This window comes from Pan paniscus, chromosome 11 (assembly GCF_029289425.2).
Source record: "Pan paniscus chromosome 11, NHGRI_mPanPan1-v2.0_pri, whole genome shotgun sequence".
Lineage (NCBI taxonomy): Eukaryota > Metazoa > Chordata > Mammalia > Primates > Hominidae > Pan > Pan paniscus.
In genome coordinates this window covers 2,340,451-2,351,473 of record NC_073260.2, presented here as the reverse complement: position 1 = coordinate 2,351,473, position 11,023 = coordinate 2,340,451, and the positions used below count along the sequence as shown (strand labels likewise).

At 63.9% G+C, this 11,023-nt stretch overlaps 1 protein-coding gene across 2 annotated transcripts; it reads right to left on the bottom strand.

Annotated features, from left to right (window-relative positions):
* Nucleotides 1–1,065: 1,065 nt before the first annotated feature.
* On the bottom strand, nucleotides 1,066–6,942 carry ENTPD2 (ectonucleoside triphosphate diphosphohydrolase 2). Of its 2 annotated transcripts, none has more exons than XM_003816987.5 (9): nucleotides 6,714–6,942; nucleotides 5,069–5,186; nucleotides 4,344–4,494; nucleotides 4,045–4,204; nucleotides 3,736–3,963; nucleotides 3,118–3,372; nucleotides 2,848–2,967; nucleotides 1,919–2,053; nucleotides 1,066–1,819 (listed from the first exon to the last, which is right to left on the bottom strand). In XM_003816987.5, the coding sequence occupies exons 1-9, from the start codon at nucleotides 6,828–6,830 to the stop codon at nucleotides 1,616–1,618; spliced, it is 1,488 nt and encodes a 495-aa protein (XP_003817035.4). In that variant the 5' UTR covers nucleotides 6,831–6,942; the 3' UTR covers nucleotides 1,066–1,615. The 2 variants fall into 2 exon arrangements, with proteins under 2 accessions (XP_003817035.4, XP_034785487.2); XM_034929596.3 differs by lacking the exon at nucleotides 6,714–6,942 and adding an exon at nucleotides 6,160–6,644.
* Between the last annotated feature and the right edge of the window lie 4,081 nt (nucleotides 6,943–11,023).

The following is an 11,023-nucleotide window of genomic DNA, read 5'->3' as shown; positions in this document are numbered from 1 at the left end:
CCTCAGGTGATACGCCAGCCTCAGCCTCCCAAAGTGCTGGGATTACAGGCGTGAGCCACTGTGCCCAGCTGACAACGGGCATCTCTGATGCCCCCCTTGCACCTCACCTGTTGCCTCCCAAGAGCACGCCCACCCCATCCCACTAGAAACCTCCTTTGACTAGTCATTCAGAGAACAAGAGTGAGACCTCCAACCCGGGGTGTCCCCTTGGTCCTTCCAGTCCCAGAACTTCAAAGCTGGGGCTGGCTGCCCTCAGGTTTATCAAATGACTTAAAAAAAATGGTGAAGAGGGGAGGGAAGAGCAGAATAAGAACCACCACCCTCCTCGCCAGGGCACTGAGCATAGAGACAGTGTCTAAGCTCACTTCCCAGGAAGGTGAGGAGGCGAGTGGGCAAGACCAGGCCTTCCCATCCTGGAGAAAACTGGCTTGGGGAGGGGCTGCAGGGCCTGGCTGGGGCTGCAGGATGCCTTTTGGAGGTGCAGGACACTCAGTCCCAGGTGAGAAGGGCAAGGTGCCCTGTGCCATTGCATGGCTCGGCTCCACAGCCAGGTTCTGTGCAAGATTCCTGCCTATGGGTCCCGGTCCTGATCTCATCTCCCACCCCTGTGCCACCTCCTGATGTGGGCCTGCCCTCCCTCCAGTCTCTACCAGCACTGACTGCCCCCTAGGAAGCCGCCTGGCTGGCTGCCACCCACTCTCCGCCACCTCCCTGACCTCTACCCTCACCCCCAGGCTCACTGTACCAGGACCCAACCTTCAATCTGGCCTTGGTCACCAACGCAGATCCGGATGTGATGGTTTTGGGGAACTCTGCTGGCCAGAGAAGACTCAAGGGCCCAGGAACATTCCCTCGGGCCAGCCATCCTGCAGCTACTCTAGGCTGCCACGGCACAGCAGGGCAGCAGCCAGTGCCCCAGGCCTGGCTCCAGAGCAGAAGGCAGTAGGGAGGGATGGTGTCCACCCTCAGGACCAAGGGCAGGCCCGTGCGGCTAGAACAGCGGGAAGGTGGGGGCACAGGCCACAGCAAGGATGCCCCACCCCACAGACACTCTCCTTTCACGTCTCTAGGAAAAACTTTTTATTACAAAATTTTTACAAGTAGGTGCTGGGCTGGCTGCCAGCCCGTGGGCTGTGACCCTCCCCAGTACAGACCCAGACTCCACAGAAGGAGCCTCTAAGGGCTGATTCTCAGGACCAAGGCCCCACTCTCTGGAGACCCAGCCCTGAGGAGGATGAGGAGGAGCACGGGGCCTGCAGTGATGCCCAGGCTGAAGCGGGCTGGAGGGGTTCAAGGAGCTGGATTGAGCGCTCTTTGCCCACCCAGGCTCCTGTGGGTACCAGAGTCTCAGTTCCTATTTCCTGGGCTGCCTTAGGGGCAGAGACGCTGAGGGTGGGGTGGAAGGATGGAGAAGACAGTGGTGGGGTGGAGCGGTGGGGGATAGAGGGTGGGTGGAGGAATGCAGGATACAGGGGTGGGGAGAGAGGTTGGGAAAGGGGTGGGTGGAGGGGTGGGGATACAGGGGTGGGGGGTACAGGGGTTGTGGGAGGGGTGGGAGTACGGGGTGGGGATACAGGGGTTGGGGGAGGGATGGAGCAGCTGCCCCCGTCGGCCCCTAAATGGTGCTTGGCAGCTTGGCGGAGTGCACCTGACGCAGCAGCAGGACAAGCGCAGCCAGGAGCGCGGAGGCGAAGAGCAGCAGGAGGACGACCCAGGAGCTGAAGTCTGTGCCCTTGCGCAGCCCCGGCGGGTCGGCGGGGATCAGGTTGGTCAGGTTCAGCATGTAGCCGAGCGCCCAGCCCACTGCAGTGTCCGCGGCCTGCGGCGAAGGGCGTGGCCTCAGCTCCCGAGAGGCCCCGCCCCGCAGGGTCGGCCCCGCCCCGCAGGGTCGGCCCCGCCCCGCCCCGCCCCTGCCCACCTTCTTCTGGAAGATCACGCCGCCGAAGGCGCGCTCGTCGAAGCCGTAGCCGCGACTCAGCAGCTGCTGCACGAACATGGCCCCGGCGCAGTAGTCGGCCAGGCGGGCCCGTTGCCCTGGCACCCGAGCTTGCAGCTGGGACGCGGGCGGGACACCGTCAGGCAGGCGACCACCAGGAGGTCTCGGCCCCACGGGGCGAGGGGGCGGGCGGCGTGCTTCACCCCTCCCCAGACACACACGGGCCGTGCGAGGCCAGAGACCACCACACAGGCCCGGACATGAATGGCAAGACCGAGTCCGAGGGGCACCCCCGGCAGGGCACGCTTCCATCCCTCCCCAGCCAGCGCCCATGCCTGGAAGGCCAGTGAGGAGGGACAGCAGGCATGGCCACCAGGGAGCAGGAGGCAGCAACACCTTGGTGTGTGGCCAGGGGAACAGGACGAGCTCCAGGCCTGAGTCTGCCCGCTGGCTCGCCGCCTGTCCCCACCTCCCTCACCCCAGTCTGTCTGAGACTAGGCCCTGGGAGGACAAAATGGGGCCTCGCTCACCACCCCGGTCCTGGGACGACTCGTACGTTTCTCTTGGAGTCTCCGGTGGGCACACTCCCGGTGCCCAGACCCACTTCCATCTTCCCTTGTGTGGTACCATGGAGGGAACCAGTGGCAGAAGCCAGAAACCTGGGCACCGGCCTCCCCCTGCCCTCCAGATCTGGGATGAGGGTCGGGCCTGGCGAAGCTTCTCCAACCCGCCCGACTTGTTCACAGCCTCCCGGCCACAGCCACGCCACCTCTGGAGTCAGCCTAATGCCTGCCATCGCCCCCACTGCAGCGGGCGCTCCGAGAGGCCTGTCCATGCAGGGCTGGGGAGGCATGTGGAGGCGGAGGCTGAGCCCTTCCGCACAGCCCTGAAGGAGTGGGAGCGGGGCTCACCTGAGCCCAGGTCTGATTGCAGACATTCACTGCGGCTGCCTCCAGCTGCTGCAGGGTGGCCACGGGCAGCCCCATCGAAGTCCGCAAAAAGTCCACAGTGTAGAAGAAGGCAGAGAAGGCCTGTAGGGGGCGCAGTCACACTGTGACCGGACCCCAGTGGCTCAGAGCACCTGCCGCCACCCGCCTGTCCCTACCCACGACAAAGTTCCCAGCCACCCGCCTGCCCTTACCCACGACAAAGTTCCCAGCCACCCGCCTGCCCCTACTCACCACAAAGTTCCCAGCCACTGGGGGCTGGAAGACCCCATTGAAAGAGCATCGGGAGAAGGGGCAGGAGGAGAAGCTGAAGAGCCCAGAAACCAGATCTCGGCAGAGGTGGGGGTCACTGCTCCCTGACAGGCTGACCCTAGCACTGCTGTTGAAGGTCTGGGGCCGCTGGGCCATGGTGCATGGTGACTGGTACACATCCCCGAGCAGCACTTGGGTGGAAAAGCCCCTCGGCCAGCAGGGGTGGAAGCCGTGGGTCTAGGGGAATCACCAGCGTGACAGGGTGGCACCACCGCCACTCCAGAGGACCAGCCTGACGAACCTCCCACAGGTCTCACTCTGGCAACTTCACTTTTGTGCTCAGGGGCAATCCATGGCTCCCCACTGCCTGCTTGACAGATCCCAACGCCCCTGACCAGGCTCCCTCTGAGAGCCGTCCCTGGCCCTCCCTTCTCCAGGCCCAGCCCAGCCACTGGGCCTTTGCTCATGCTCTGACCCTCCCACCTGTCTTTCAAGCCAATTAAAGCCCAGCGTGGAGAAGCCTTCCACAGCACAGTGGCTGTCCAGGCTCTGCTCCAGGAGGGAACAGTGCAGTGCAGGTGAGCCAGGGTGGAGGGGCACCTGGAGGGCGCTGGCCAGCAGCCTCTGGAGGACCTGGTCACGGCCATAGCAGAGGAAGCTGTGGGTGTAGACTCGGTAGTGCTGGCCGTAGAGATGCAGCTGGACCTCGCTGGCTCTGTCCTCAGCTGGACTGGTTGTCTCAAAGGTGATCTGGGTAGAGGCACCCCCCAGGTCCATGGCCCCCAGTGTCCCCTTCCGTGGCCGGAACCACCGGCCCACCCAGCCGTACTGTGGAGAGGGGAGTGTGGGGTCAACCAGGGGCCGAGGGCGCCCATGCCCCCTGGCTCTTTGGCTGGCTGCTGGGCCCACCTTGATGAAGTTCTCCAGCAGGTAGTTGGCAGTCACCCAGCCAAACACCCCCTCTTCCTGGCCCGAGAGGATGCGTGCACCCCGGAAGTCAAAGGGGTACTGGGTCAGTGTGTGAGTCACTGCCGTGAGCACACTGGTCGAGGCCTCTGGATTGGTCAGGCTGCAAAACACAGAGAACTCCAAGAGGCCTTCTCCCCAGGTGGCTGTGAGCCTGCTGTAGGGGTGCTCGGGGTCCGCCCTGCAAGGGGTCACAGCCAAAGGCTATCATGGGGACAGGGCCAGGGCACAGGCACACTCACTTGAGCAGGCGCATACCCGCTGTGGCTCCCAGGTAGAGGGGTGTGCCTGCGTGTCTCTCTTTGGGCACATCCCGAAGCGCCTGTTCAAGGCATCCAACAAGACTCTGGCTGGCCCCAGAAGGGTTGTCTGCATAGCTGGAGATGCCCCCACCTAGAGGGAGGCAGAGAGATGAGCCTATGCCTCACAGGCAGCCCCTAGGTGGGCCGTAGGCCAGGAGAGTGAGGGTGGGGGTGGGGGCCATGGGCTCCCAGACCAGGTGGCACACCTTCCCAGCTTAAGCCCCCAGAAACGCCCAGGTTGGAGACAAAGGGGCCCAGGTGCCACCCGGAGACCAAGGCTGCTGCCTGCTGAGAGTGTGTGGGTGCAGGTGCTAGGACAAAGCCCTGGGCATGGTCAACCCAGGTTGGCCTCCTGAGGCCTGCCTGGGTTGTCCGCCAGGCCCCCAGACCTCCTCCTGCTCCATCTGGGGCACAGAAGCCAATACTGGGCCCGGCGAGGCCCAAACCTCCCCACCTGCTGCCTAGGCTTCCTTTCTAGAATGCAAACGACTCGTGGCCCCACTCAGGTGCAGGGGCACCAGCCTCTCTCTTTCTAGGGCTTCTGCCTGGAGTGAGCCCCACCCAACCCTAAGCAGAAGGACCTGCACCGGCTAAGGCTGGAGAGGGCCCCAGAGACCCTGCAGTGAGTGGGCGTCCTGGCTGGGCTGGGCTGGGCTGGGCCTCACCTGGAACATCACAGGAGCTGTGCTGGCCCACAATGCCTGTGTCGTTCTCCTTGTCTGCCGGCCACTTGTAGATAAACATGGACGTGTGTGAAGAACCAGCGTCCAGGACGATGCCATACTGGGGGGGAGGGGGAGGGAGTCAGCCTGGGGTGTCCGGGGGCCCTGACACCCTGACACCAAACGTGAAGTTGGGTTCCTCCAGTTTGCCACCGCCCCCCCCCCCCACCCAGTCATGTGCCAAGCCTCATGCTGAAGCTCAGAGGAGGCCAGGGCCTCCTCTGAGGCCGTGGTTGGAAGGAGAACAGGGAGGTGCGGGGGAGGTGACTCTTCCCTCCTGACTACCTGAAGCCAGCATGCCAGGGTCTGGGCAGCAGCCTTCCTGGCAAGGGCAGACTGAGGGACTGAGTCAGGGACAGAGGGACAGAGGGTCCCCAGGGACTTTTCCCTGGGGCACAAGTTTCCCAGGCTCAGGGAGAGGAAGCTCCTCTGCAGGAGGAGCTCCCTAGAGTCCCTCTTCCTTCCTTCCTCCTCTGTCTCCTTCCAGCTCCTCTGACGGCAGCCCAACCTGAGGATGCAGGAGGCAGGGCCCCAGGTCAAGAAGGCCCGCCGAGGCTGGCCGTGGGCCTCAGAGCCAGGTCGGCTCTGAAGACACTCTCCCTAGGCCTCCAAGCCAGGGCCAGAGAGAGAAGCTGGTCCTGCCTTGTTGGGGGTGCTGGGTGGGCCTTCCTGCAGACCTGAGTGGCATGAGCTTGTAAATGCCCTTTTCCAGCTCCTGCCCCAGCATCCTGGATCCACCTGGAAAGCTGGGGACCAGCCTCCCAGGCCCGGGCAGCAATTCCAGCCTCCAAGAGGGCCGCACCAGTCCATCCCGACCAAGGCTTCCCCAGAGCCCAGAGCATCAACAGGTCAGCGCGTGCACCGCCACATGGCCGTCCTGCAGGGCCGCAGAGCTCCCTGCTTCTGACTCCCCATCGGGCTGGGGGACTTGGCTCTCCACCCCACCCCCCTACAAGCCCAATAAAGGGTTAAAGGGGCTGGCCAGGAGGTCCCTGGGCCTGCTGGAGTGGAGATCCAGGCTAGCCTGCTCCAACCTTTTGAGAACCGGCCAGGGCTGCTCCGGTCAAGCCCTCCTGTCTTTCTGGGCCACTCTCGTGTCCTGGCGGGGGCCCTGGGTCCTGGGGCTTGTGGATCCCCATCTGGGCTGAATACCCAGTCGATGTGGCTCTAACCGCACCCTCCGGGGCGGCGGCACAGGGCAGAAGTGGCCTGGAGTGCCCCTGGGGGCCCGCACAGGCCTGGGGGCGGGCGTCCGGCAGCACCCAGGGGGCATCGCTGGGCTGCATCCCGGGAGCGGGGACACAGCCCCTGGGCTGCGTTGACGGACTCGGCGGCGGGCGCGGAATTCCCGGGACTTGTTCCTTCAGCACCGCGTCGCCCTGGAAGCGCCACCGCGCCCCCCCCCTCCTCCGCGTACCCGGTCGGGGAGCGCAGGGCGCGGAACCCGGGACCCCACCCAGCCCGCCAGGAGCAGAGCACGGTGGGGGTCCCGGGCTGATCCTGCTCAGGTTCCCAGCCCGCACCCCCTCCCCGGCTCCAAGCCCGGCCCGCTGCTCCCCAGACGTGCGCTGGGTGCCCGGGCGCGCACCTTGAGGGCGGGCGGCTCCCGGACGTCGCGGGTGGGGACGCACAGCAGTAGGAGGCCGGCGAGGCCCGCGGCGGCCAGCAGCAGCGGCGGCAGCAGTGACCGCACCTTCCCGGCCATGGGCGGGCGGGCGCGCCGGAGGACGACGCGTGGACCCGGAGAGTGCGGGGAGCCGGAGGCGGAGGCGGGCGGGGCCGCGGGACCGCGGGGTAGGGGCCCCGGGGCGGGACGAGGGGCGGGAGGCCGGGCGGGCCCGCCCATCGCCGGCCACGCCCACGGGCGGACAGGTTTCGCCTCTGCTCCCAAGCTTCCGCCGTCCGGCCCGCGCAGGTGAGAGACGCGGGCGCGGCTGAGTCACCAGCACCGCTCCCCCGCTCCCGGGTCTGAGCCCGGGCGCCCCGCGGCTATGGCCCACCTTCCCCTTCCCGCCCACTCAGCAAGGGGATCCCCCGGCCGTGGAGGCAGGAGACCTGGCGTGGGGGTGGGTGGGCGAGGCTGGCTCGGAGGGTCCTGTGCTGGAGAGCCGCGCTTTTCCCGGGCCCCGGGAAAGGAGGCCAGACTCGCTTGCAGGAATGAGGCACTGTCGGCTGCGGAGCCACGCGGGGCCCGGGCTGGGGACTCAGGAGGAAGCCGAGGGTCAGCACCTGTTTGTGGAGCAGGGCCCTGAGCGCCAACTCCCAGGGCTGGTGAGGACCAGGCTGGCCTGCGGGATGCCCTCCCGGCCAGCAAGGATCCGCCAGCCTGCGGCGCTGAGCCCGCGCAGGTCAGCTCCAGAGACACGCAGCTGACCCAGGCCGGACCTACCCTTGAGGCCCAGTCAGATCCACCTCACCTGGGCCCTGTACTGAGGTGAAGGTGAGGACGCAGGAGCGGGGAAGGGGAGGGACGGCCCAGGTCACACCGAGCCGAGAAACAGAAGAGAAGCAGCACAGACCGGGCCAAAGGTCCATACCTCCCAGCCCAGGGCCTCGGCCGCGCCTGCTGCCCCCTCGGCCTGAGGGGCACAGAGGCTTGGGCTGCGGAGGCCAGAGGAGGCTTCCCCAGGACGGAAACAGGTGGGGCCTCTACGTGGCCTGAAAGGCAAGGAAGAGGGTCCCCAGGCCAGGCTTGGGGTGCGGGTCAGCAACAGGCTTCTGGGGACGGCTGGGGCAGGCGAAGCGCAGCTGGCCCCAGAAGCAAGCCCTGCCCCTCCTTCCCATGGCATGGCTGGCCTTTCGGCTCTGCAGCCTCACAGGCCCAGCATCCCAGCCCGGCCAGGGGCCACCTCCTTCGCGCCTGCTGCAAAGTGGGAATTCTTGTCCCAATAATTCCAGCCACACAGCATCAGGGAGCCACGAGGCAAGGCCACCAGGGAGTGCAGGCTGCTGGGGCCCAAAGGGCAGCCCCATGGGGCAGGGTCCAGACCATGCCCGGCCTTCTGGAACGGGCAGTGACAATTGTGCTGGGATTGCTGCCTGGGCTGAGGGTCTGGCGCCACAGGCCCAGCAAAGGCATCTTTCTTCCAGCTCAGGACCCCAAAGGGAGGGGTGGGAACCCTGGGAAGCCTCTCTGCTGCCTCAGCCTCACAGCCCAGCCTGGCGGGGCTCCAGCAGGCAATCTCTGGGTGTTGCCGGTGCTAAGCTCCAGGCCCCAGGCCCCAGTTTCCCCCCACCCACCCCAGGCCTTTCTTCCACCCCTGACCGCCCAGAGAAGGGAGAGGCACGCACAGTGCACATCATGCCTGAAAAGGAAGAAACAAAGGCCGCCCAGAGGCAGGGTGCTGCGACCCCCACTGGCCTGCGGTACCCCGCTTCCCTCCAGGCCCAGCGGGGCTTCCTGGTGTTCTGGACTCTTTTCATGGACAAAAAGCTCAAGCCAGGGAGTGGGAGGTCTGCCAGGCCTGAGAGGATGGGGAGGGAGAGGGGAGCTGGACTCTGCCCCGGGGAGACAGGCTCATGGCCGAGTGCCCAGCTTCGCCTGCGGAGGGAGAGGCAGGGAGCCCAGAGCGGCCAGGACAAAGGCTGAGGCTGAGCTCTCTTTGAGACGGAGTGAGGGCGGGGGAACGCCCCTTCCTGGCATGGACTCAGGGACCCTGGAAGGCAGACTTGGGAGAGCGTCAGAGGGAAGCTGGCAGGAGCTGAAGGGGTGGAGGGGCCTCTGGGTGGGGCAGCTCTCGGCTTCCAGGACCCTCTCGGGGACGGGGCCTCCAGATGTGCTGCACATGACCCCGGCTGAGCTGGGAACATGCAGATGCAGAGAGGTTAGGGGAGAACCCCTGGGGGAGGGAACTCAGAGCCTCCCGCCCACGCAGGGCTCAGACCTCCCAGGGAGGGGGGCTTTCCTGAGGCCTGCTGACATCTTGGCTGCCCTGCCTCAGTCTCCACATCAGAAGCTTGTGCTGTGTGGCTCACGTCTGTAATTCCAGCACTTTGGGAAGCTGAGGCAGGTGGATCACTTAAGGTCAGGAGTTCAAGACCAGCCTGGCCAACATGGTGAAACGCCGTCTGTAGTAGAAATACAAAAATTAGCCAGTTGTGGGCCGGGCGCGGTGGCTCACTCCTGTAATCCCAGCACTTTGGAAGGCTGAGGCGGGCGGATCATCAGGTCAGGAGATCGAGACCATCCTGGCTAACGCAGTGAAACACCGTCTCTACTAAAAATACAAAAAATTAGTCGGGCGTGGTGGCGGGCACCTGCAGTCCCAGCTACTCGGGAGGCTGAAGCAGGAGAATGGTGTGAACCCGGGAGGCGGAGCTTGCAGTGAGCCGAGATCGCGCCACTGCACTCCAGCCTGGGTGACAGAGCGAGTCAAAAAAAAAAAAAAAATAGCCGGCTGTAGTGGCAGACACCTGTAATTCCAGCTACTTGGGAGGCTGAGGCAAGAGAATCGCTTGAACCTGGGAGGCGGAGGTTGCAGCGAGCTGAGACTGCACCACTGCACTCCAGCCTGGACGACAGAGCGAGATTCCATCTCAAAAGAAAAAAAAAAAAGAAGCTTGTGCTGTGGCCGAAACACCTTGATGGTTTCATTGTGAAAGGCCTTTCACTCACTGCTCCCTTTCTGCAGGTGCTCATTAAGTCATTCAACAAACGCTTGCTGAGTAGTACTCCTGGGGGCCCAAAGCACGCCAGGCTCCATGCATGCACAGGGAGCCCCGTGGGGAGGGCACCCACCGGCCTGGGGAGAGCAGACTTTGCAAAGGCCCACAGGAGGCGGGGAAGCCTGTGCTGTCCTGTTCGAGGTCGGAGACACAACAGAATGGGAGGTGCACATATGCACAGTTGGTAAGAGCAACGCCAGGGTGGCAGCAGGACCCCATCGGTGGTCTCTGATGTGCTGGACGTGCTGTTGTGGGACTTGCTTCTTTCACTCACGTTACGCGTTTGGGATTCACCCTGTTGACACTGAGAGGTGTGGCTCGTTTGTTCCTTGCTGTGTTCCATCCTGTGAGTGAGAACATGCAGACGGCGTGTCGCTGCAGCTGGTGAACACACAGTGTCTGGCTTTAGGCTTTGCTGAGATTGCTGCTCTGCACATATACACTCTTTTATTTTATTTTATTTTTTATTTGAGGTGGAGTCTGGCCCTATCGCTCAGGCTGGAGTGCAGTGGCGCGATCTCAGCTCACTGCAACCTCCACCTCCTGGGTTCAAGCGATTTCCCGCCTCAGCCTCCTGAGCAACTCGGATTACAGGCGCCTATAACCATTCCCCACTAATTTTGTATTTTTAGTAGAGACAGGGTTTCACCATATTGGCCAGGCTGGTCTCAAACTCCTGACCTCAGGCGACCCACCCACCTCAGCCTCCCAAAGTGCTGGGGTGACAGGTGTGAGCCACCGTGCCCGGCCTCTCCGCCTGCCTCGGCCTCCCACAGTGCTGGGGTGACAGGTGTGAGCCGCCGCGCCCGGCCTCTCCGCCTGCCTCGGCCTCCCACAGTGCTGGGGTGACAGGTGTGAGCCGCCGCGCCGGCCGCATGTGTGCTCTTGCGAGCACTTCTCTGGGGAGCATCCCGGAACCGAACTGCTGGTTGTCAGGCAAGTGTGTGTTCTGCTTCTCTAGCAAGTGCCAAATTCTTTTCTGAACGATGGCTCTAGCTGGCACTGTGAGCATTTTATTTTATTTTATCTTATTTTATTTATTTACTTTGAGACAGACTCTTCCTCTGTTGCCCAGGCTGGAGTGCAGTGATGTGATCTCGGCTCACTGCAATCTCCGCCTCCTGGTTCAAGCAATTCTTCTGACTCAGCCTCCCAAATAGCTGGGACTACAGCCGTGTGCCACCAGGCTAATTTTTTTGCATTCTAATAGAGACGGGGTCTCACTGTGTTGCT